This window comes from Sphaeramia orbicularis, chromosome 12, assembly GCF_902148855.1.
Source record: "Sphaeramia orbicularis chromosome 12, fSphaOr1.1, whole genome shotgun sequence".
NCBI classification, from domain to species: Eukaryota; Metazoa; Chordata; class Actinopteri; order Kurtiformes; family Apogonidae; genus Sphaeramia; species Sphaeramia orbicularis.
In genome coordinates this window covers 57642355-57670197 of record NC_043968.1, presented here as the reverse complement: position 1 = coordinate 57670197, position 27843 = coordinate 57642355, and the positions used below count along the sequence as shown (strand labels likewise).

At 37.0% G+C, this 27843-nt stretch overlaps 1 protein-coding gene across 2 annotated transcripts in view; it reads right to left on the bottom strand.

Annotated features, from left to right (window-relative positions):
• Window positions 1-2074: 2074 nt before the first annotated feature.
• The window catches only part of LOC115430340 (pre-B-cell leukemia transcription factor 3-like), a 57103-nt gene continuing 31334 nt past the window's right edge, over window positions 2075-27843 (bottom strand). The window contains exons 3-11 of one of the 2 annotated variants that reach the window (XM_030150299.1): window positions 19237-19478; window positions 17256-17446; window positions 16804-16939; window positions 15489-15518; window positions 11079-11244; window positions 10735-10812; window positions 8677-8789; window positions 6176-6259; window positions 2075-3013 (exon numbers count right to left, since the gene is read on the bottom strand). In XM_030150299.1, coding sequence (XP_030006159.1) covers window positions 2924-3013; window positions 6176-6259; window positions 8677-8789; window positions 10735-10812; window positions 11079-11244; window positions 15489-15518; window positions 16804-16939; window positions 17256-17446; window positions 19237-19478 — 1130 coding nt within the window. In that variant the 3' untranslated portion in view covers window positions 2075-2923. The remainder of the gene's footprint in view (window positions 3014-6175; window positions 6260-8676; window positions 8790-10734; window positions 10813-11078; window positions 11245-15488; window positions 15519-16803; window positions 16940-17255; window positions 17447-19236; window positions 19479-27843) is intronic. The other variant, XM_030150300.1, reaches the window with a different exon arrangement.

The following is a 27843-nucleotide window of genomic DNA, read 5'->3' as shown; positions in this document are numbered from 1 at the left end:
AAAACAATGCAGCATTTTGAAACATTTCCTGCAACTTCCTGCTGTTGTATCGTGTTAATTACTGCATTAATGACAGACAAGTGAACAGATTTTCTTTTAGGTTCAATTTCTGACTCGACCCAGTGTTTTCTACATTGCTTTACATAATGATACATAACGCACCACATGTCCTCCAACCTCACTGACAAAATATGTTGTTTGTTGAGTCCATAATCCATATTAGCATCTGACAGATTAGCAGCACTAGGCAAAAGGGGAAGTTTGAACAAAACAGGACACAAAATTAGGAAACCACCTTTGCTCTGACAATATTGGGATCCACGTGTGGTTTAGTTTGTTTTCACATCTGAATTTTGTTCAGATTTAGGGAGTAATGTGTTTTACAGTGTTTCTGCATCACCTTGTTTTGGTTTGTGTTCACACTGCTCCATGCCGCCAACACCACGCCCATGTAAACAGGTGAAAACCTACTGTCTGTTTAAGTCTGGCAGCGGCACTTTTTTGATAGAGCTGATCTGCTTTATACTAATGTTTGCAACATCGCAGCATATCATACTCAGAGTCAGGCCCCTTGTAGGCAATGCCCCCTTAAACAAACAGCCTGCCCCCTCAAATTAAAGTTCCTGAAAGTAGGGAAGAAGTAAATGAGCTGCACAACAGCGGGAGACTTAGAGGAATTAGTTCAGTGTCTTAAGTTTCACTTTTCACTTTATAAGGTCATATGATCTGTACTCATGGTGAGGTACGTACGGTACAGAACACACCCCTGTATAATATCCCCAGTGGCATGTGCCCCCTTCACATTCCTAATTTCCACCTCATATATGGCTATCTGGAACTGGCCCTGCTCAGAGTGGTAGAGAAAACTGCAGTTGTCTATCTCTATCACTGTGGTCATATTCACACTGTAAACGAACCACTCTGCGGAGCAACTGCAACTGAGCTGAGAACACCTCTTCCATGCGGTTTCAGCTTAGCTGTTTTGTTCCAGAACGGAGCACGATTACTGCTTTCACATATGCCCAATCGAACCGAGACAAAGATTTGTTCCGGAACAACAGCTCCAGTCGATCAGTTGTGAAAACACCCTAAGATTGGGCGACAAAGTTTCAAAGATGGCAGTCATAGCCAGCAGTTTTTAGACAGATGTTCTGAAGCCCCATGTTTGGTATTTTGGCACCGTCACCATCGTCACTAGGTTTGGAACCAGAGACTAAGAAACACAAGGGAAGATGAGTGGGACATGAACGGTACTGCTAATTTACAATGAAACAGATGGACCTGCTAGAAAATGTCACCAATAACACCAAGTCATTTAAGCTGTTTGCTTAAAGTTAACAGATACAGTTATGTATGTCAACACTATGGTCAGTGTATAAACACACTAAACTAAGCAGGTTAGCCAACCTTAACAGTCCATACAGTATAATGCAGTGCTGAATGGTCTGTCAGTGGCTGACGTAGGCTCCAGTGAACCTATTAGGGACTAACTGATTTGGAAAATGAATGAATGAATGAATGAATGGATTCTAATAATAGCTCAGGTAGCTAAATTGTGCTAACAGGCCTGGTATTGTAATTACAAAAGAGTAAGTGGTAAACATTTATGCCCCAAATTCTTAGACGGTAACAATAATGTGACTCTACAAGCACAGTTCATGACCCTATAGCATACATTTTTAAAGTGTAAGGTATCAAATATTAGTCCATATAAGTCGAAAACTGGTGAAAACAGACAAAAGGCCAGGTGACATTGGTATGCAACAAAATTCTTCATAGGACATGGTTGAGGTGGTTATGGTGCCACACTAATGTCTCTGAACTTACACACCAGGATTTTCGTGTCCAATTTCATGTTATTTATTTGTGCCTTGTCTCTACAATTTGTTTTCTTGTCAGTTTATTTTTACGTTTACACCTAACCAACTGTGTCACTGTCAAAGGCTTCTATTAGCGCTGAATGGAGCAATAATTTACCAAAAAGACCCTCCAAACAAACACAGTGACCAGAGTGAGTCCTGAATACAATTATTGATTTAGTATTTCGATAGAGAAGCTGTGAGTTGTTTTGATCGGGAGTCAGTCGGTGCCAAGAGTTTATGGACTCTGTCTTACACTCAAAGATATTTCACATCAGTTTTAATATCAAGCCGTCAACAGTTTTTCATCTCCCTATGAAGATTACAGACAAATATGCTGAAGTATGCACAACATGCATATTTACTTTTCATTTATTTATTAATTTCAATTTTGGTTAAGGAAACATCCCCATAATGACTAAAATCATTGGTTTACAATGATCTGGGGTGGGATAACTATAACAAATACTTTAGCTAACAAGCATTTTATTGTTTGCATGGATACAAAGCAGCCAAAAGTTGGCCGGTTTCTTCCTTCTTTTGTACTTCAGTCTAATCTCTTATTAATTTTCTATATTAGTTTGGGTAAGTATTTCCATATTAATTAAACTAAAGTTAATTTTGCTGCATAATAAACTTGGATTTACTAAACCGAGATTCAATTTTAACACTGCTGTATTTCACATCTGCATTTATTCAGTTTAACTCCAGCTCTCATAAACTCTGATCTAAACTAATCCTAGGTTAGATTCATACTGATGGTGAAATCCAGTGACCACATGGTTGCAGACTTGTTGGAGGGGTAGGAGGTTTTACACATCTCCATGTAGATCAACACTCTCTTCATACTTGAGTCCATCATTCTGTCTGAACACCTCTCTTCTGCGGCCTGTGTGTTTAGTCAGTATAGTTTTAATGTCATCCTCTGTTCCATCCAGAGAACATTACTCTTAAAGTGTCCGAAGCTTAGAAAGCCAGAAAAGTGATTCCAGCTGAGTCTGTTGGCGGGTCCAGACATCACTTTGGTTCTGGTCCATGATAACACTTTGCTGAGGTTTGAGGGGTCAGTTTGAGGTATCTGAGTGTACACTGGCCGGCCCCTTATCAGGAGAGGTCACTGAAGTTCTGGAGGCGTCATGCCAGCCCTCATTAACCTAGAGGAGAGAAAAAACACAGAGAGGGGTGGAATTAAAGGTACAGCCAGTAAAGCGTTTATCCCAGTGGAAAAGTATGTTTCTCCCCTTTTCTGTTTCATACACGGAGCATACTGGAGTTTAGAGGCATTTTGTAATAATATCTTAAATTAAAACTGATCCATCCACTCTAGTATTTTAGCAAAGTAACACAAATAACTGCTAATTATTCTAACAAACCTGAAAGTTCAGTTCACTACTGGAATTGATCCGAATTCTCAAATAAATAGCTTACTTGCTGTGAATAAAGTCAGTCGTAAGATAAAAAATGCTAATTTTGACTGCATCACAGCTGCTAACAAAGAACATTAACAGAAATGACTGTAATTTAATGTCAAGACTTAACTTTTCCCTGAATTTCCTTGACTGGGTATCAATAAAGTCCTATCTTATCTTATCTTATCTTATCTTATCTTATCTTATCTTATCTTATCTTATCTTATCTTATCTTATCTTATCTTATCTTATCTTATTGTCATGTCTCGTCAGATATGTTAATCATGTTAATGTTTAGTGTTTCATGTCTCATCTTTGGTTTTCAGTGTTTTGTCTTTGTTTAATCACTTTATGTTAAGTTAGAGTTGTTCACATTTGGTCCTGTCTTGCACTTCCTGTTTTATTTTGTACACATCTCTTCCCTCTCGTTTCAGACCCTGACTTCCTCCCTTTGTGTGTTTTCCAGCCAGTGTGATTTTTAGCCCCACCCCTGATTGTTGTCACCTGTGTTCCCCTACCTCATGTAAAAATAGTCCTGTCTCCCTTTGTCTTGTGTCAGTTTGTCTGAATCTGTCTGTGTGTTCACGTTAAGCGGCCAACCAGGTTTTTTCCATGTTTGTTAGTTTTTTGCTTTAAGTTTTTCTGTAAGAGTTTTTTTTTATTATAGAGATTTGTTAGTAGTTTTATATATCCTCCTTGAGAGCACCTTTTGTTATATCACTTTTTCAACATTAAAATACTTTTATTAAAATTTTCAGTTTTTTGAGAGTTGTACTTTTGAGTCCACCATTTCATCTTATTTTATCTTATCTTAGCTTAGCTTAGCTTAGCTTATCACTATAGTTGCACAAACATTAAGAGATTCTTCGTCATCGTCATCATCCTGACTTTTTTTAATGCACAAATCAAAATTAAAGATTTAACATATTGTTTCTAAAAGTTTTTGTCTGTCCACATTACAATGCAACTCTGTAGTCTCCAAACAGTTTCCAAAATTCAGATTTATGGATGTAAAAACACTGCGAAAGTGTAGGCAAAAGGTGTTAACACGGCAAATTATGGCCATAGCCTAATGTGGCAAACTACACTATATTTACTCATTAATAAATATGTATGTAATTCAAATATTTTTAAAATATTTAATACATTTCTCACATTTTTCACAGCTGATCAGCTGCTTTGAGTAACATCACTGAATATCCTATGAAATGCAACCAAATTTTATATAATGATAGCATCACATAATGATATCACAACTTTTAGCCACAAAATGACTTGTGTGTGTCTCAACTCTGCAGTAAATAACTGGGTAACAGTGACCTCAGTATGAATCTTTGTCTCTATTTGTCTTCGTGTGTGTTGTGTTGTTATCTCCTCTCCTTCCCTCCTCCGCTGTATCATTATGAAACACTGTGTGAACACCGTTTGTCAGTGTGGACGTTTACATCCTTCTTGCTTTGTCCTGACCTAAATAAGAAGTTGCTAATGTGAGCGGCAGAAAAAGAAAGTCAGATGTCTGAGCTTGAAACTGCGCGAAGTTGGCACATCGCCTGCAGAGCTCAGGGCGAGACGGGCCAGTCAGCAAAAGCTGTCTGTGTGCCTCAGATCATATGACTTTACTTCTCTTAATGTCATATTAGCATGTCTGCAGGCATGTTGGCTGAGTTATTAGCAGTAGAGAAAGGAGCAGCGCTGCTTGAATAATGGGTAGGGCATCTTTTTTGGCCAAAAAGACCCAACGTTTCAGAATCAGTTATGTTTTAGCAGTCTACAAAAAAATAATGCTAATTATTTTCATATTTGCATCTGATGTGTAAGTAAAATTGGGACTACTAAGGACTCCTGCAACCACTAGAGGGCCCTCCAGAGCACTGGGAACGTCCCAGGATGTAGGATAAATTACGGCACAAAGACATATCAGAGAATAAGAAAATATATTTTTTTTTATTGTTAACAGATTGATGATGTTTTTTGGGTAAAAAGTAGTTAATGGTGTTGTAATATTTCAAGAATGAAGTTATATGTGAGGATAACATATGTAAGAATAGAATAGAATAGAATAGAATAGAATAGAATAGAATAGAATAGAATAGAATAGAATAGAAGTATTTTTATGAACATAATTAGTACAAATTGCGAAAGTTCCCACTTGACCCAAATGCAACACCATTTCATCCTATAGAAACACACTGATTTGTAATCATTATTTCATTAATTTCAGATGAATATTTCCACTTGACCAGTGACCAGTCAAAAGTTAGGGTTTATTTTTGTGAAACCTGTAAAGCTAATGCAAACAACACTTTCTCAGACTCTTTCAAATTAAACAACTCTAATATTTCTGTGGACAGAGCTGCTTCATTTTGTAACAAGGCTTTTATTGTGAAACATGAACTACATGGAAACATGCTGTGGAAAACAAATACTTATAATTATTTATTACTATTATTCTAATTATAACCCTCAAAGGATGATGCGTAGTGGTGTGTGCATGTATGTTTATGCCTGTACAACATCAAATAAACCTGGACAATTATACATCTTGACTCTCATAAAAGATACAGACATAAAGGCAATGAGACATTTTGTTGTTCATGGTCATTTTTGCAGTATAATAAAAACATTTAATATAAGTGTATGGTTCTAAAAGTACAGTGTGATGTGACAGCAGTGACCACAAAAAACACATACGCACAGAAAAAGACAAGACAGTCCAGACATTCCGTTTCTGCTTCGTCTTGTGTTTCATTCAAGACTTTCCACTTTACAACTCCATAAACCTGATGTGTCTGTTTTTTTTCCAATCTACTTCCAACCTATCATTATTTACTATCATCATCACCACAGCCATTATCACTTGTCATCTTTTCAGCACAGAAATTTGTTGCCATGGTTACTTGTACTTACGTTGAGGCCATGTGAGGTGTACAGAGGATGTCGGAGGCCATTACTGTAGCCTGTCTGACTGATAGCACTGTGGATGGTATCCACCTAGATGGACAACAAGGAAAAAAGGAACAAAAATGATGAACTATCTGTATAAAAAACAGTGACAATAAGAAAGTAGAAGACATCTGAAGATATGGAGAAAACATCAGTATATGTCTTTTTACATTTAGTTCCATTTTATCACAAACATGTAAACCTTTAGTCCATACATTTCCAAACAAGGCTTCTCGTACTATTACAATTGAAGGAAAGAATAATAATAATTATTATTATTTTATTTTATTTTGCAGCTTTTGCACCTTCTCAGCTGATTTCAGCCTAAAATGGATCAAACAATAACGCATACATAAGAAGATCCACTGGTCTGTGTGTTGGTGCATATCATTCATGACAATAACTCACATTAAAGGCAACACAAGATGAATATAATGTAAAAAATGCAATAAGACACCACAACATGTAAATGTTTCATACAGATATAACAAGACAAAAACACAGAAAATGCAACAAGACAAAGTATCTGTAATTAAGTAAACGTGTGGGTACTTTTGCCACCTCTGCTTATGTGGCCATAAAAATGTACATATTGACACCAAATAAGACTTGAGCCAGAGCAAAATACATTATTACATTAGTAGATTGTAAATTATCACAGTCACAACAACACAAACAGGGGTTTTCTCATATTTCTGGAGATATCTCATACATCCAGGGTTTTTCCTCCCATTATAAGGTTTAAGGGCCACAATGACTTCAGGTTAATATAAGATCAATGTGGAGAGAAAAAACAATGATGAATGTATTCGGTTTCTAGTGTAAGGAGTTAATATCCTGCCAAAATCTGACAAACAAGCCATTTTTTATCCATCAGTTATTTGGGTTGCTAAATGTACTGTACATACCAACAAACACACAAAATATTTCATCTTCTTCAGATACAACATGTCTTAAAGGGAAACAATCTACACTAAAAAAGACCAAAATTTCCAAGTTTTCATAAAACCTTTCTTCTGTGACTGTGTTGACAATTTTCTCACAAATGTCCAGAGTAGGTGAGATAAAAATGAAGTACACGTGTTATAAAAGTCAGGTCTGCACCACGTTTTCAGTTTATTTTCAGACAGTATTAGGATCAGATCATGTTAAGCCCATTATGTTTCACATGGCATTGTGGAGGACAAATTACATTACACATATGTGAGAAAATCATTAGCGAGACTATAACAAAAGGCACAGGATTTGATTATACAGTTTTCATATTTATGTAAAGAACTATGTTGTTTGTTTGGTAGATTTGTTTTGTATTTACAAACCAAAATGCATGTTTTATTTTCTAGGTAACAGGCAGAAAATTGTTTCCATATACTTGAACTTCTACAGAATATTTTCTTTTCATGCTTTTTGAGAGTTATCTATATTATAAAAGCCAAGTGGCCTCTGTGTGTGTACATGCATGCTTGTGTGTGTCCGGGGATTCACACAAAATCTGTACAGAGCTGACTGCTGCAGTTTGGCATACTTATGTGTTTTGGGTCCAGGAACAGACTGGCGAAAACGGCAAGTTGGCAGGACCAGTATTTTGGGAGACATTAGTAATTTTGGAATACAATAGCCTTACAATCACATTGCTATGGCCAGAACGCTTTGGCGGTGACTGCTGGACAAATGTGGTACAGCATGCACAAATACACAACAGCATAAAAATGATCACATCTAGAACCTGTGGATCCCCATGAGTCAATGCACTAGTAATATTATAAAATAATAACTTTATACCTTCATTAACCTCATACTCAAACTCATTTGTGTAGAAATAAAACCGTAATTTAAGCATCAAACTCCAATCTTTTAATGTAGTGATGTGTCAAGTTGTGAAAACAACATTTCCATCTTTTTTGTCTTTGTCACTTTCTTTGACTAAAAGTTGTTTCTTAATGGTTCTCATTGTCAACTCAACCTTGCCGTGTATTGCCATTGTTGGGGGAGACCAGTAGAGAGACTCACTCCCCCCTCTAGAGGTCAAATGGATTCACAGTGACACACCAGCCTGTGGCTGTGAAAGAATTCAACCCATATCTCTGCAATATAATAGACATAACGTACACTTTTTATAAACATTGTAATGATACAGCACCTTTTGGTCATTTTTTAATATTTTAAAGTACCAATACCACATAAAGCTGCCTGTATTTATAGATGCATCAGATTGCTGCTTGTTTACGTATCATCTGCTCTGGCTTTCCCACCTTTTTATGCACAGATGTGGCCATAACAATAAAGTAAAATTAGGTCACATTACACACTTTTTTATTGGAGGATGTGAAATTTGTTTGCAGGACATTGTCTAAAAATATCTGAAAATGAATGCACATTTTGTATTCAAAGAATCCCCCCAGAGACCACAAACACATCAGGATGCTGAATGCATTTCCTGACCTTTTATCATACACGGCTCCTACCTGAGACTGCATATTGGCTCCGACTTGAGCCCCCTGGTACGACGCCCCATTAAGACCCTGCATGCTGATGAACATGTCCCCTGAGTGTGGGAGGCTAAAGGAACCAGGAGAACCTGAGGAGGACAAGATGGAGGCAACTGAGATAGAGAAACAGGCTGAGAAGGAACACAAAGCATGCCCAGATCTACGACTCAGCATGTTTTATACAATCATACAACACTGATGTGGTACAGTTTCACATGTGAAAATTAGAAAATAGGGTCTGTCTGTGTTCTCTCATTCAATACAATAACATCAGATGTAGTTTGATGACATTATGAAGTAGTGCACGATAACAGAATTGTTTTCAGCTCCGTGTTGATGAAAATAGGACATGACTCAGAAATCAATGGAATAAATTAACAGGTTAAAGTGCAATCTTCACTAATGTCCAGCAGTGGAAATCCAGTCTGTTCTCCACTCAGCCTACCCTATGGCAGCCACTAAAAACACATAGTCATTGTTTCTTAGTTTCTTTTTTGTATTTATGGGATGTTAACACTGATCCACATTCAGCCATTGTTGGACATAATACACCTTAATGCTGGATGTCACCTACTAGACAAAGAAAAACCATCTATGTTGAGCTACTTAAATATGGTAATCCAACATGGTCGACTGCATGTGAACTGACCCACTCCCTCTGAAGCCATAAAGGTATATTTTATGGAACCAAAACCCAACATCTCTTGTTTTCAGGTGATGATACACTAATTATGATTATATGTTACATGCTTTAATCTATTTGCATTATTAAATCCACCTGAACTGTACACAGTGGATGTTTACTAACATACTTAGCAATGTATATTCAAGTAACAAGTAACATTAGCTAACGTAAAGATAATGTTAACATTAGATGGGCCAACTTATCTAATAATAAGTTATCTCTTAATATTACATCACTGTGCAAAACATATACATTTGCTTGAAATTGGGTATAAACCACTAGTCACACGTTGTAATAAGCCTAGACCAATAATGAAACCACTATGGAATCAGTATTGTCATCGACAGATGAATAAATAAAATAAGCATCTCTCTCACTTTTAACAGTATGGGATGCATTTGGATTCAAGTTAATTAAGTAAGACCTGATTTCTTTAAGTGTACATATAGTGTGACATGTTTCTGCAAATTTTTCTTATTCAGACAGTGTCACCCTAAATCAGTGGTTCCCAGCCTTTTTTGGCTCATGACCCCATTTTAATATCACAAATTTCTGGCAACCCCAGAAATTCAAAGCAGAGACTTTTTCTTTTTTTTTTTTTGCTAAAATTAATTTGTTTTGATCATGTAATAGTTTACTCTACTATGTTGCAAATAAACCTTAATTTTAGACAACATTTAGTCTATATAATGTATATTATTATGGACAGAGGCAGAAAAGCCAGGTTAAGATTACTGCACAAAGTGAAAATTTTATTTTCCTTGGTCATGATATGGTCAGCTTGTATTTACAAGGCTGCAAATTAATACTGAACAAACAAGAACTCAAACTATGAATTTTGAAAGAGCTGCAGCATCTTAAACCGGCCACAATGAACATTTGAAAGATAAACAGTACCACAGTGCTTCAGTTTCAGCTTCACAGTTTGTCATGTTTTTTTATGTATTGTGATTGTCTCTCTCAACTCACCATGTATTTTTTCATTAGTAAGTTTTTTTTATTTTGTTTGTTTGGTTTTTTTGTTGTTGTTTTTTTCAATTACTAGAAATTTCTGGCAACCCCATTTGAATTCCAGGTGACCCCACATGGGGTCCCGACCCCAAGATTGAAAAACACTGCCCTAAATACTCCACGGACTAGCTCTATGACAGATACTTTCCATGTTTTGGATCATTAAATGACTCCCAACAGGGCAGAATAGGGACAAATGTAATACAGTATAGATATAAACTGATATAAAGTTATATGAATTTATGAATTTAATTATGAATATTGCTGATGAGTAAAATAAAATAAATCACAGCAGGGACAGTCTAAAAATAGCTGCTGACAGTGTTAATTTACAGTACCAGTAAACATGCTGGTTAACAAGGAGCTTTTGGTGTCAACATCATCCATCTGGAACTCCTTGTCTTTCATTTGGAAACCTAGGAAAAATAAATGAATAACTGTTACTACTTTGTAATTCTGTAATATTACCAAATGAACACCTAAGAACAGTTGCTGATCTAAAAGACTAGTAAAATAATTTCATTGTCCATAAGGTTAAATACATAAAAAAAAAAAAAAAACTAATAGTGTTTAAGTGCATAAAAAAACATAAAGGTGGTTTTCACAAAGAGTCAGTGTGGATCAACAGGGCTAAAATAATCAGTACATAAATATAAAATATCTATTGGATACCCCGGCCTACCTGTGTTGGGTGTGCTAGGAGAGTTGTCTTGACTGTTGTGGACGGCTGCTGCTACCGCCTGCGTTGCTGTCACTGCTGTCTTTGCTGCATATAGATTAGCCTCTTCCTGGAACTTTCCAATGTTCTTCTTATATCGGATCCTCTTGTTTCCAAACCAATTAGAAACCTGACACAGAAGGGAGAAGAAAAAGACAAAAAAAAGCCACTGTCTCATATCTGGCATCTTACAAAAGCAGATTCATGTGTTTGTCTGATTGTTAAATTAGTTGGACACTCCTTAAACCTTACCCAATTCTGGTCCTTGAGGGCTAGTATCCTGCATATTTTAGATGTATCCCTCTTCCAACACACCTGATTCAAATGCTAACCCTATCATCAAGCTCTGCAGAAGCCTGATAATGACCGTCAAGTGTGCTGGAAGAGGGAAATATCTAAAACAAGCAGGATACCGGCCCTCGAGGACCAGGATTGGACACTCCTGCCTTAAACCGTTTGTGTACAACAGGACCTGGTGTATATATTTGTTTCTTCAGTTACGTATTTTGCGGGGGGATTTGTGTATAGTATGTAACATTTAGTTTCACTATATGCAGACGATACATCGATGTATGTCACAGATACATGATGTGTTTGTCATATTTTTTTATTCATTCATTCATTATCTAAACCCACTTTATCCTCACTAGGGTCACGGGGGTCGCTTGGAGCCTATCCCAGCTACTTAAGGGTGAAGGCGGGGTACACCCTGGACATGTTGCCAGTTCATCGCAGGGCTGAATATTTTCTTTTTATTTCTGAGTTAAAATTCTTGTCAGTCAGGTGTTAATGGTTTAGTGTGTGATACATGGTGACATCTAGTGGTGAAGCTGCAAATTGCAACCACTTGAAAACCCCTCAATCTCCCCTCCTAGTTTGCAGTTCCTTGCTACAGTGAGTGTTTATTTTGCCCATTTTGGGGTTTTTAATTAAAGGGATATTGACTTCAGCCCTCACACCAGATAAATCCTGTTACAAAAGAAGAAAATGAAAAGAAGAAGAGGTAGTCAGTTCAGAACTATTGTAAAATCATGGTAGTGTAGCATCTATGAAGGGGAGACACTCTCTCTGTAGATATAAATGGCTTATTCTTTGGTATTTAAACAAAGCACTTCATGTTTTCTAGTCAAATTATGACTAATGTAGTCCATTTCCGCAGCTTCGGTCATCCTACACCTCACACACTGCACCTTCAACAGAGTGAACACTACAGTGGTGTCATCTGTGTGTGAATGGCAGCCGTGTGGTTTAAGGAAGGCCACTGAAGAGGACAGGGAGTAATTCCGGTCAAACACACAGGGCTTGTAAAGAGCAACCAAGGATAGACAGTAACAGAGTACGACAGCTGAAAGGTCACTGGCCACTGTTCATGCATGTGTGTGTTTTGTGCTGGTGGCCTTTGTGTGTATGCAGTGACATTTACTAAATATTTCACCCTGAAATAAAATTGCCTCTATGCTTTTTCCAAAACATCCTATTGTTTGGAAGGCCAATAGCAAATTAACAAAGAAATTAGGGCAAAATATTGTGTTAGACTGCACTTTCATTAATCTCAGGTCACTCCAGCTCACATCTAAAGACATTAGGAAATATCTGCTTGGGAGAGAAGACTATAGCTGGCAGGTTTGTCATAAATGAGACAATAAGTTCAACCCATTGGACATGTTTCCTCAAAGGTCAGCACAGATTTATGGCCTTGAAACGCTAAGTCTGTATTTTTGTGTGCATTTAAAAAAAAAAAACAAAACTGTCATCCTTATGAGATAATCCTAGAGTCTGATGCAATTTATTGATCTGTTCTTTGCAAACAATGGTAAATTTCTGCTGTTTTTGTTGGTCTCTTAGTACATGCTACTTAATAGAAGAGATGTTGACTCTAAATGGGACCTTCCTGGACAAATAAAGGATACATAAAACAAAAATAAAATTGTTAATCCAATTTGTGTCATCTGAAAGAGGTAATAAATGATCAGCTTTTTTTACTGGATCTACAGATATTCAGGGCAAATGCTAAAAAATACACACAAGCTCATTATCAACTGTTGATATTTGGCGATTCCATTTCTGCCAAAGCTTATCCCAGTAGATCTAGGTGTGTGTAATGGCGTATCTGCTTCATTGACTAATTCTAATTCACTACTTCAAATTTTTCCATCAATTTATGAAGCATATGTGGTGAAACAACTCTTTATCTTGAAAGATAAAAAAAAAAAAAAAAAAAAAAAAATCATTAAATAACCTAATTAAATAGGTGTGTATCAGAGACAATCTGCATCTTCCAATATCATTCTTTGTTGTGCCCTAGTAACTCTTGGTGTACCACAGAAGCCATTCCTTTTTGCACTTATGTTGTATTCACTGTTAAATTATACTTGTATATGCAGATGATGCACCACTTTATGACAATTTCACTGTTGCGCATCCAGTATTAAAAAAACAATAAAAAAGTGAAATGCCTATGTCCAAACATACCACAATCTACCAAGAATTACACAGGTAGCCGTGGCTCAGGAGGTAGAGCAGTGCATGAATGTGTATGAATGTTTGGTGGTGGTCGAAGGTGTGAATTGGCAGCCACACTTCTGTCAGCCTGCCCCAAGGCAGCTGTGGCTACATATGTAGTTTACCACCACCAGAGTGAGAATGTGAGCGTGAATGAAAAACGGATCCACTGTACACGCTTTGAATATGTCCTCATAGAAAAGCACTATATATAGCTAATCCATTATTATTATCATAATTTAAAAATACATTAAATATAGCAAAACTTAATTTTTCAATACTGTTATTTCTTATATTATGAAATCATTTTCAAAATTATTAGAGCAATGGTCCTGTGTGAACAAAACTATGCTAACACCATGAAGCGAGCAGTCAGTCATCAAATAAGGTGCTTGTCAGAGTGTATCTGAAAACATTTGACACAAAGGGATGAATTTTAGCTAATCACTAAAATTATCACAAACAGGAAACAGCGCACTGTAGTTAATTTTCGGTCATATTTTCATTATCCTTTGTCCACTTCTCTCAAGTTGGAACAAAAACAAACACAAACCAAAGCTGTTAAAACTGCACCCAGTGTTTACTGAGATTAAATGAGAAGACAGTCTTATACTACATCTGACAACTGCAATTCCATCTCAAACATCTGAGCTCTCAGGTTACATAATTTCTGCTTTGTTGTGTCACTGTAGAGGCTGATTGTGCTTTCCATTGCATTTTTGGGGAAACAGAATAATTAAATGTTGACGTACATGTTGTTGCATCCCATAAGGCCAAGATGAGAAAACCAGAGAAGGAGGAATATGAAGAGATGAGGTGAGATGAACTGTGTCATACTGGGACCTGACAGCTGAACCTTCTCCAGCCAGTGCATTCAGAGAAACCACACCACTGCACTTAATAATGCACACGTACATACACTCCTCCACATTTCCATCCTGTCCACCACCTTCTTTTCCAACAGCCCTGAGGCGCTAACTGTTGCTCCACACATAACTGAAAATTACATGTTAATTTATGCCATTTTAGACAATATTTAGAACCCATAAAGACTAAAACAAATGCTCACAAAATGGGACATTTTGCAAAGATTTGTTTTACTGAATTATACCTGTAGTACAAAAGATTGGTCAAAATGTTATTTCTTGACAAGTTAAGACCACAACTGCATTGATAATACAGTACATTCTCTGATTTATTTGTTAACATCATTTCTGTGACTCGATGTAAAACTTTATGTTTCAAATGCATTCAACAAAGTTTTAATTTTGTATTTTTGGAGAAGATGAATTTTCAGTAATACAATTTTCCAACCTAACTAGTGTGACAGATGGCTACCTAAATAATCCCTCCCCTCATTCACAGAAGACTGAGTGATTATTACTTATATAGTAGGCCTACATATTAGCCTCTTATGTACAAAGAGTATATATAATGTATGGTTCATGGAGCATTCTTCAGTTGCACACTAGTTATTTGTTATGTATTTTGAAGTGTAAATCATCTCATTTCATGAGTATATATTGCAGGATGTAGGTAGTGCAGTGTTAGCTTCATAATACATCTAGGGGACTGATCATGGGATAGTAAATTATTGTTTCTAAATTATATTTTGTGATAAAAAAAAAAGGACAAGGTTGCAGTAATTCCATATTATTGATCAAATATACTGCAGTATCTGGTCAAAAGCCTGGTTTTCTCTTGGTCTAGATATACCCCAGTGGTCTTGACCACAGCACTAGTGTGTAGATTATCCACATGAGAGAACATGTATTGTTCTTGGAGCTGTCTGTTGATTACACTGAGCTAAAGCCAGTCATATCTGCAGACAAAATGACAGACAGCAGATGAGGAGATAGAATAGTGACATACCTGTGACACTGTGATGGTGCTTCCCCCACCCTGAGGGCAAAAAAGAATGGGCTTTTTTACAGTACTGGACTCTAACACTCCACACTCATCCCCAACACAACAGATACAACATTTAATTTAGACAATCAAGATTTACATGAGGTTATTGGAGTGACAACCTCACATGATCCCTTGTCAATATATCTAAATCGCTTTAAGGCAGTATATTACTCAGGAAATGACATGCTGAATGAAGATCTAAGGGACTGTTAGATATTTATAAAAAGTAAGGATGTAAATGGAATTATTTTAATTATAAGATATACCACTTATACTTATAAATCTATAACTGTGGGTATAACCTATAAATTTATGCGGAACACATTTAAAGAAACTTTGTTTTAGCTTTAACAAAAGGCCTACTTTCTAAGTGATACATTGCAGCTGACTTTCTAGATCTGTCTCAATGGTCACATGGTTAATACAGCACACATATGGAATATAGGCTGCAGAAAGTAAAGATGGCATGAGGCATTATTGTCCAATGCACTTTGTCAATAATTTTATACAATAACAAAAATGTAATCAGGATTATCGTCTCCAACATACAGTATACCTGCTGTGTAAAAAAACAGGGCAAGTACTGCATCTAATTTCAATTATCCAAAGAAAAAAAAAACTGAGCTTCAACACAGACTTGAAATGGAATATCAGTGATCCGTGGAGGAGTCAAACTGTCTTATTGCGCTGCAGCAAAGTGTAACATGACATATCAACATGGCACTGAAAACCGGCAAGTCAGTTAACATTACCCAAGCAAGAAGTGTGTTATGTTTGTGATGTCACATCGATGTTATGTTTGTAACATTTATCAAATGGGAAATTAGTTCACATGCTTCTTGATTAATGTTAGCTGACCAACAACTTGCTAGCCTTTGTTCTAACATTTCCATGGAAAGGGCTCATCCTCAGAAACTTTGCGAGATGAACTAACTCTGACCTGGCACTAGCAGCAGATTAGGTTTGTGTTTATAGTAATGGGGTCGCCGGGAAACAGAGGTGACAGATGTATCCACATATTCTTCTAACTGCAAACCAGTGTAAAATACAAAAGAGCAGCTCCAGAGGGTCTAATAACATCCCACAGTGACATACTAAGAGTTACACAAAAACTCATAAAAGGCTGCATATGTGGGCTATTCAGGCATTTATAGAACTTGTCAAATCACACTGCATGATGGACGCTGAAATAAAATAAAGTCATGAATGATCGTGTTTTATTTGACATTTTAACCAGCGGTGTTTCTAATATCACATCAAGTGTGTTTCTGCTCACCTGGGAAACAGTGATGCTGCACTTTTTAGCGAGCTCCTCTTTGGCCTCCTCACTGGGGTATGGGTTGCTCAGATGTGAATAAAAATATTCATTCAGGATTTCAGTGGCCTGTTTGCTAAAGTTTCGCCTTTTCCTCCTGACAAAAGAAAAGAACAGAGGCACTGAAACATTTATGACCAGAATGCAGAGATCAAAAAGGCAAAGCATCTACATCAGCATCTGTTTGTTATTTTTTTGGGGGGTGGGGGGAGAGATTAATAACTAAACAAAAAGTATTAAAACCCTTAATATTCCTTATTTGAAGAATGTGTGATTATTCACACTATGGTAAGATATATGATCAGTTATCTGCATGATTATTATCCTAATCAGTGAATCTCCTAGGACATATAGACCAGTATCAGTTTGCTTCACCATGATCAAATCAACATCATCTGAACGTCCATACACACCTTGCATCTAGGAACCTGGAGCGCAGGATCATGACAGCCTCACAAGTGCTCTGCTTCAGCTGCATTTGGATGGAGCTGAACTTGCGGTGAATGATGTTCACCATGCGTTCGATCTCTTTTGGTGAGATGGGTCGTGTCCGTGACTGCTCTCTCAGTAGGTTCATGACATGGGTGGTGAATTCATTGCAGGCCTGATGAAAAACATCATGCAGAGCAATTGTACAATTATATTCATCTGTCTTCATTAATTTCTAAGTGCCTGTAGGTGAAACTGTTCACATAGTCACAAACAGAAAATCATGATGTACAGGCATAATCTTATTTCAATTGTAGGTTTTTAGTTTGAAGTCATCTCTTCTTTCCAAAAGTCAATTTGTCCATGTTTGAACATTATCACATTTGTTCCCTCTCAACTATGACCAGGGTTATAGTAAGGATATTTACCTCCAAAATAAACATGGTGGATACAGTAAAGTGCAAAACACTAAACATCCTTACTCCCTTACTACAGACCCTGCTATATATATATATATATATATATATATATATATATATATATATATATATATATATATATATATATATATATATATATACACACCAGATGTAGACTAATGTTATGAAGCTAGTTTGGAAGCACTTTGGGTCTATCTTAAAAATAAATATTTACTGAGATAAAAGAGAAACTATTTTTCAGGTATAACACATTTATATATTTTTTTAACATTATTTTTCATACAAAAATCTACATGTAACATGGTAAAAACGACATAAAAATTATGTGCAACTATTTGTTTAATATCTTTTTATTCTCTCACAGGTACATTTTGGGAATTGAACTAATTATGCAAGGGTGTTTCATAAAAATGATCGCTGTTGCAAAATTACTCATGATTTATATGCGTTTAACTGGGCAGGTTCTGCATGTAATGCGAATGGACATGATGGGTTATCCACAAAACCTTAAATGAGACTGCAAATTCATGAAAAACCCACATGACTGGATTAGAAAAACCACTAGAATCATCACATTTAACACAGTGTCTTTATTTATGGCGGTGTATAAGACAATTTTTAAGCTATGAGGTCCAGATAAAATGCACTGACACCTAAGGAGTTTTTCATGTCCTAATTTTGGTCCTATTTTTGCCCGCAATATTTTATTAAAAATTCATTAATTTTAGGATGGCTCAGAGCAAGAGTATAATTTTTTTGGCATTTATCTGAGGTCATCATTCGGTACATCCTGGGGGGAAATATGTCTACATTTCTCTTTTATTATTTGGGTCTGAAAAGCTGGTAAAGTGCCAGGTACTGAAATGTACCCAGTTTCATAGAAGCATCCATATAGATATATATTTGTGCTGTTGCTGTCAAATAGATGCTAAATTAAGTGGATTGTGTCAATTTGAATTCAGGACATATAATAGCTACGATGCAAATTAGTGACATAAGGCATAATTGGCATAATAATATTTTAACAAAGTTTCCAGTCTCAGGTATGTAGATTATTTTCTTCATGCTACTATTGATCAGTTCCTCCAGTCAACAATACACACAACACAAAAATGATCCAAAAATCAGTAGAATGTCATAAAATAAATAAAGCTGTTACTGAAACAGGGCTTTGACATCGATCCATGAACATCAGTTTACCAGGTCGATTACCAGGTAACATATTGTTAGCCTCATAGCATATGTGCATAAGTCATATTTTTGGCCAAATTCTGATATCTGCATAAAATGAAGCAGCAGTGTTAGGGGAGTAAAGTTACATAGATATCCCAATTTGGCCAAAAAATATGATTTAGGTAATGCTATGAGGCTAACAATATGTGCATTCACAATGAGTGTTGAGCAGAACCTCATTACAAAAACAGTGGGATATTGAGGCAAATTTGCAACAATAGTCTACAAGGAGATAAAGACATATTTACAGTAAAAATGAAGCTCAGTGGTGGTAGCAGTAGTGCTGACTCACCTGTTCATACTTCTCTAGTTCTGTATGATATATCTGTCTGATTTGTGTCAGCTTGGCCCTGTAGTCAGAGTGTTCGATGGAGTTGTCAGTGATGCTGCCCGCTGCAGCTGCTGCCGCCGCCGCCACCGCTGCCCCTCCCCCCTTCTCTGGCCCAGCCACCCCCTCGGCCAGCAGCATGTTGTCCAGTCTCATCAGCTGGGCATCTGGAGGATCCTCTTCCTGTACGCCGCGAATACTCAGACCTGACAAACAAACCATAAAGAATGTTTATAGCATAATACAAAAATAAATGAATAAAATTCTAATAGATGTGATCTGTGGGCACCTTTCTAAACCCAAGGTCACCTTACAGGACATACAAGAAGAGTAAAAACAGTAAAAATAAAAATGAAAAATATACATAGATAAAAGAAGATCAACTTGATGTGTCCATGTATGGAAATTGGATTGCTGTTTATTTGCAAGTTATTGCACCATTCTGTCACACTCAACACACTATATACAAACAGAACATATAGAGCAGGGGTCTCAAACTCATTTTCTTTCAGGGGCCACATTCAGCCCAATTTGATCTCAAGTGGGCCGGACCAGTAAAATAATAGCATAATAACCTATAAATAATGACGACTCCAAATTTTTGTCTTTGTTTTATTGCAAAAAAACCCATTAAATTATGAAAATATTTACTTTTATAAACTATCCAAATAAAAATGACCTGAATAACCTGAAAAATCAGAAATTTCCTACAAAAATAAGTGCAGTTTTAACAATACTATGCCTCAACTACAACTACAAAGACACTAAACACTTAGCAACAGACAGAAAATTGTTAAAATTGTGCTTAATTTTCTTGAGACATTTCAGGTTGTTCATATTTGTTCAGATTATTCACATTTTATTGTTACAGGACAGTTTGTAAACGTAAATATTTTCATAATTTAATGTTATTTTTTGCACTAAAAACAAGACAAAAATTTCAAGTTGTCATTATTTACAGACATAATGAAATACAATTTTTTTTCACATAAAACCAAGAAGAAAATATGGAGTCATTTTTTGTAGGTTATTATGCTATTATTATTTTACTGTAGATCATATTGGTCTGTATGTGGAACCTGAACTAAAATGAGTTCCACAGCCTTGACTGTGGAACTTTTGCACTTTGCAAATTCATCCCATGGGCCGGATTGGAACCTTTGGCGGGCCGCATTTGGCCCCCGGGCCACATGTTTGAGACCCCTGATATAGAGGGTATGCACATACATCACTTCCCCCCTGGGCCACGCCCCTCTAAGTCAGACTGAATGGCAAAAACCAACCAGCTCAACATGATGGAGTATAGCAGTAAACAAAGCGAGAACGGGAAAATGTGAAATATGAAATTAAATTAAGGACAACTGGACTGGACATGGATCTGTACGAGCTACTGAAGAACAAGTGGTCCATGAACATTAACATGTGGACAGAAATCACGTATCCTGACATCCAGGGTGTAGGGGATCATCATTATTTTTACCTTAAACAAATATACATGGTTTCATCAGTACTGACAACCAGGGGCTAAAACTAGGGCCCAGAACCAACTGATCCAAAGTCCATTTACAGTAGACCATGTACTGACCCCAGTGAATATATGTATGATCTACTGGTACTGAGGAGATTTACGTCTAGTTCAGATCAAGTACTTTATACAACACAGATACTACTGCTGTGGACCAGCAGGGTACGACTTTATTCTTGTAAATTATGATATTTTCTCCACCTGTTTTTATATTACAACATTATTCTTGTAATATTTTGGCTTAATTGTCGGAATATGATGACTTTAATCTCATGAACGAATGACATTTTTGTTAAATATGGTTAGGGTTATGAGTTTTTTTTTTATAACTACGACTTTATTCTCATAACATTGAGATTCCTTTTGTATTCGACTTTATTATCATAAAATTATGGGGTTTATATTTTATGACTTTAAACTCGTAGCGACAAGTGTTTTTATTTTCTTATGTGGCCCTAATACTCTGTCGTAGCTTTATTCTCTGGTACCCCGTATTTGAAAAACTAGGTTCGCCTCAGTTTAAGTTAGTTTACAAATCATGCAGGAGCACAAGGTTCAGAATCACAGAATGAAGACAAAAACCATCAAAGATCTGATCATGAAACCAAGAGCTTTACTAAGAATTAACGTTAGCCAAAACAATATGTAATTTAAGGTATGATTTTACCCAAAAATACAGCGTAAATTAATGTTACCTGACACCAAACGGGATCCACAAACCTAGGTTTGGTTTCCTGGATTAGTGGATCCATCTACTTCTCTTTTCTTTGTCTTTCGGTGTCTGTAAAACGATAGCTCCGACTGCTTTTCAAACCTGTTCATGCAATCAATCGCACAACAGCTCCTCCCCATTTTTTATTAAATATTGTTCTTAAGTTTAGACCGTATTGAAGCCAACGCTGTCACTCATCTCCCTCTTTCTGCCACTCAGTGGGCGGAACTGCGGCGACTTCCGCTAGCGGTGACGTCATGTGCATACCCTCTATAGACAATAGTCAGATCAGATTTCACTCTGTACATTTACACTTAACTCTTTACCACAGGTTCAGCAAGAGCAGAAAAGCTTGATATCTTTCATGCAATATGTGTCAAAGAAGCAAAACTTCAGTAAGCAATAGAATTTTGCCATCATTTGGCAAAATTCACAGGTCAAAACCCTTTAAGTAAAACCCAGCAAAACATCTCAGCAAACTGTTCAGGACATTTAATGACAACAATTTTTGGATTCAGACAAACTGACTGACACTGCCCTGAAATCACCTCATGGAGAATCTTTTCCAAAGTTTAAAACTGGCAGAATATTTATTACAAATGATTTGATATTTGCAGGTGTACCACAGGGACTTATACTTGGGCCAGGTTTATTCCTGATTTACTGTCAGTATTACATATGAGACCATTATGCTCATGATGACTGTTTCCTCACTGCTGGAGGATCCAGTGGGTGAAGGAATATACAGTATTTGTGCTCAAGGCAAACCTTATGATCATCTCAAGGAGAAGGAAGGTAAAATTCATTAGTAAAATCAAAGCTGCTGGGCTTATTAACACCTGAGCCCAGTCTTTATCAAGGTCAAAATCCAGAAGTCACTGTTACATCAACTTGCAAATTGGAGAACATTGATCTGTGGCAGGATGGGGAGGAACTACAGATGACATTAGAGAAATGGTTCCAGAATGAAGGCCTCTGTGCTGATCATTTTCTTTTATCAATAGAATAGAATAGAATAGAATAGAATAGAATGCCTTTATTGTCCTTATACATATGTAAAATGAAATTTAAAGAGACGACTCTCTTGTGGTGCATAGTGCAAAACAGTTTGAAAGAAAAGAGAAAAAAAGTGTAAATATATATACAGAATAAAAACAAGCATGTCTACCAACCAAGAAACAGCAGAGATAAATATATATTGCACTTTGACCCTGGCTGGACACTAAGGATATATGTTAAATATATATCCTTATTTGAGGTATTGTCACTGTAATGCAGTGTTTTTCAACCTTGGGCTCGGGACCCCATGTGGGGTCACCTGGAATTCAAATGGGGTCGCCTGAAATTTCTAGTAATTGATAAAAATTAAAAAAAATACCAATAAAAATTTATGGTGAGTTGACAGAGACAATCACAATCCATAAAAGACATGACGAACTGTGAAGCTGAAACTGAAGCACTGTGGTACTGTTTATCTGTCAAATGTTCATTGTGGTCGGTTTCAGATGCTGCAGCTCTTTCATAATTCATAGATTAAGTTATTGGTTGTTCAGTATTAATTTGCAGCCTTGGCTCAGAAGGTAGAGTAGGTCGTCCAATAATTGAAGGGTTGGCGGTTCAAATCCCGCTCTGTCCTAGTCTTATACTGTTGTGTCCTTGGGCAAGACACTTCACCCTCCTTGCCTCTAGTGCCACTCAAACTGGTATGTGACTGTTTGGTGGTGGTCGAATTAAATCCAAGCTGAACTGACTGTACATATCCTGACCAAGGAAAATCAAATTCTCACTTTGTGCAGTAATCTACACCTGGCTTTTCTGCCTCCGTCCATAATAATATACATTATATAGACTAAATGTCATCTAAAATTAATGTTTATTTGCAACATAATATAGCAAACTATTCCATGATCAAACTAAAATTTAATTTTAGCAAAAAAAAAGTCTCCGTTTTGAATGTCTGGGGTCGCCTGAAGTTTGTGATGTTAAAATGGGGTCACAAGCCAAAAAATGTTGGGAACCACTGCTGTAATGTGTTCAATACCTGTATTGGACTTGGGTAAAACATGCTTGTAAATCTGGAGGTGCAGGCCTGGAATGATCTGTACCTCTTCCTCTTCCATGCTGGGAGGTTTGACCAAAGCCAGTAAATGCTCAGATTGTATTATAACACCAGGGGCCTGCTTCCCCATGTCCCAAAGCAGATCCACGACTATTCATGAAAAGAGAATAAAAAGTACAATAACTAGGTTCTGTCCTTTCTGAGTCTGACTGGAAGATGTTAGTCTACAGTACATGTTAAGACATGTTTAATGTCATGTTTAAGACTGTAGTTGCTTTTCCATTGACCCTCAAATTGTGCAAATATAACTTGCGCATAAAAATGTACCAAATGGAAAAACAATTTTGCCAAAAGTGTCATTTTTTGATTAAAAGTTTTTGCACTGGCAAGAGGTGGTTTTTTGGGGGTAGCGCAAATGATATATCACACAAAACTGCAATGGAAAGACCTTTTTTCGCAACTAGAGTCACGTGAATTAAAAAAACGGATGTTGACACCAAGTAGTAGGAAGTAGTAGGAAGTTTACAACAAGCGAAGACGGAGAAGAAACATGTCGCAGTATGTGTGGACATGCCAGGAAACCCAATCATTTTTTAATTTAGTACGAGATAGAGGGGTAATATATAATAGTAATGAATATATCTGTAAATCAACACCATATTTACATTCGTCGCCATGACTTCTTGTGCCATCTTGTGATAATAAAAAAACAAATCATCGCATTTGTGATTTACGCATTTCTGTTTTTTCGACATTTAGTAAATATTGGTAAAGTTTTGCACAGGTGTCCAATGGAAAAGCCACTTGTGATTAGCAGATGGGTATCAATTACAACTGACACCAAAACCAACTCACACAAAGTAAAGATGCAGTATTTATTTACTCAGTATAGATTTGTCATGTGATTTCAGTTAAATAAAATCCTTGCAGTCGCTGAGTCAGAACAAACCCTATTAACTCTACAGAGGACCAAAGAAGGTCTCACACCAGCCGTTGTGGATTTTTACAAGGGGCATTCTGTGGATGTCAGGTGTGTTTTAATAGCAGGGGAATATCTGTGTAATGTCCATGTGATCAGGTTCTGTGTGAGTGTGTGTTTGTGTGTCAGACAGAATATGGCTCCTGTTCAATGTATCTCTTTACACCGGGTTTCTCTGGCCTTTTCAGGGATCGTATCAGAGAATACCCAGAGCAGCACTCGGCTGGCTGAAGTCCCATCGAGCTGAAACCAAACAACATTCACACCTGATCCCACATCCTGCTTACTGCATCCTCCCTGTGCATGTTAACAGCCAGATGGAACCCTAATGGTCATTTTCACACATGACAGCTTCAGCTCTGGCCAGGATCTAAGGCAGCATCCTCTAACTTTTTACAGTATTTACAACTGTACTGTATTTTTCACTGGTTTTTTCAGTGACACTTAAGATATATGCTGTACATTCCATTTTTTTGCCAAAAAAGGCAAAATATTTGGCGGAATTGTGATTTTCTCATCTGCTCATCTACTTAAAAAATACTCAACTGACCCTTCTTTCTCTAACAGATGAAAACTTTAATTAAAAAAATCCAAAGAAATCAACTTCTGGAGATCCTGATTATCCCTGTTAGAGCTCACCATGGAAAAATATGCTCTATGTCACTGGTTTCCAACCTTTTTTGACTTGTGACCCCATTTTAATATCACAAATTTCTGGCGACTCCAGACATTCAAAATAGAGACATTTTTCTCCTCGAGATGTCTTAGCAGGGCTACGCAGGTGAAGAAATCTTTCCATTCTCTGTTCGGTCCGGTTTTCTGACTGCAACTGTGTCCAGGCAGGTTGAAGCGTAGTAACGCACACAGTCACATGATAAGGTCAATCAAGATATGCCCTCTCAGATATTATATCCTGCATTTTATGTGAACTTGATTTTTATTAGGAAAAGTGTGTTGTGTTTTAATTATAATGAAATATACATTGAATCATTAAAAAACAATTTTCATTAGTAATTTTATTTTATTTTTTTTATCAGTTACTAGAAATTTCATGCGACCCCATTTTAATTCCAGGCGACCCCATATAGGGTCCCAACCCCACGGATGAAAAACACAGCTTTATGTGATAATTTGACAAGATGGGCCAAATAAAGTTACATAATGTTTTACGTTATAAAAGAGTCTCAATATAATGATAGACAGTACAATTAATTTACCTCCTGAGACCCAGCAACGTAAAAGTTTTATTTATTTATTTAACATTAAATAGTTACCTTAACTAGAAACAGCATGATGCAACAGTTTTTGAAGATACATTTTTCTTTTTTTTAATGGAATGTCCTTTGCAGTAGACAACATTGTTTTGTTTAGTTTTTTAAAGGAGTGATATTTTGCTTTTTGTAATGGAATTATGCATTGTAAAACATTTCCCTGTGGTCTACATAAACTGTAAATGCTATGTTTGGGTCTGAATTCTTCATTAATTCAACTCCACAGGTCCATCTTCAACCCTATTTCTGAGTAATGACACCAGAAAGGTTGTTTTGAGCACTGGCCCTTTAAATGCAAATGAGCCATTTCATGCCCCACCCCCTCCAGGCTGTTGGTTGTGCTGCTCTGTCCTGTTCAACCAACAACGGAACATTTTAGGTAATCGGCTCAAAGTTTGGACATATTATATGTAGTATGGACTAGTATGGACTACAACCGCGGCTGCTGACAAACAATTATGTTGTACTCAGAGAAATGTTCGCCAGAAGTCTTGACCTTTCATTCATTCATTCATTCATTCATTTTCTGAACCCGCTTTATCCTCACTAGGGTCACGGGGGTCGCTTGGAGCCTATCCCAGCTACATGGGGGTGAAGGTGGGGTACACCCTGGACAAGTCGCCAGTTCATCACAGGGCTGAACATACAGAGACAAACAATCACTCTCACATTCACTCCTATGGGCAATTTAGATTAACCAATTAACTTATTAGTGCATGTGTTTGGATGGTGGGAGGAAGCCGGAGTACCCGGAGAGAACCCACACAGACACGGGGAGAACATGCAAACTCCACACAGAACGGTCCCACCCCCCGTTGACTGATGTTGGAATTGAACCCAGGACCTTCTTGCTGTAAGGCATGAGTGCTAACCACAGCACCACCGTGTTGCCCTAGTCTTGACCTTATATGTGCAAATGTCGTGACATAACTAGTTATACAATGTGAAAAATTAAGAAAGAATTAAAACAGGTTGTAGAAATCGACTTGATTTTTGCCAAAATTAATATAAAGATAGCTTTGCAGCACCTGGAGGGTTCAAATTCAAACTTTTTGAACTATTAGGGTCCAAATACACAAATAAATGTACCAAAGACTAATAAAAGTGGGTTTAGTGAAATGTGACCCCTTTAAAGTGTGCGGGAGACTTTCTTGAGTAATTTTTCATCAGATCTGTAAAACCTCAGTCATATCCTCAGTATCACAAATCTGTAAGTCTTTCTGTGATTTCTCACCTGAATCTCTTGCATTACGGTGAACACTTTTGAAGTGCCATCCACCATAAACAAACCATGTGTTTACATCCAGAGTCGAGAGGTAACTCGGGCATCTTCAGAATTTTGTTGTGGGAAACATGTTATATGGATGAAAAAAACATGTGCGGAAATGACTGAAATGTGGAAATGGCTGGAGGAATAAGCATAGTCTGAAGGGAGCTCCTGCCGTTTCTGCCTCGTGTCTGTAGCAGCTGCTGCTGCCAGGCAGCGGAGCGAACCGGCGTTTCCCACAATGCACGTCGCAACAAAATTCCAAAGGTTCCCGAGTTACCTACTGGCTCTGTTAATAAACCCATGGTCTGTTTATGGTGGATGGCACTTCGAAATTGTTCACCGTAACGCAAGAGATTCAGGTGAGTAATCACAGAAAGACTTACAGATTCGTGATATTGAGGATATGACTGAGGTTTTACAGATTTGATGAAAAATTGCTCACAAAAGTCTCCCACACCTTTAAGTAAAGCTGTGAAACTCCCCTACAGAGGACAAAAAGACATTGCTGGGTCTCTGGAGGGTAAAATACAATTCCCTTCTTTTTTGTAGTAAAATATACTACATATTGCATAATGGTTCTTCCATTACTGCTTTAAGCTTTGTGAAACTGTGTGTTGCATTGCATGTCATATTTTTCCCTGATGCTCTGTCTATATTTTAGATTTTACATTCTACATTCTACATCATACATGATTTTTTTCCACAGTTTTTCTTTGCATGCTGCCACTCCTTAAGGGTTTACTTTAGGATTATAC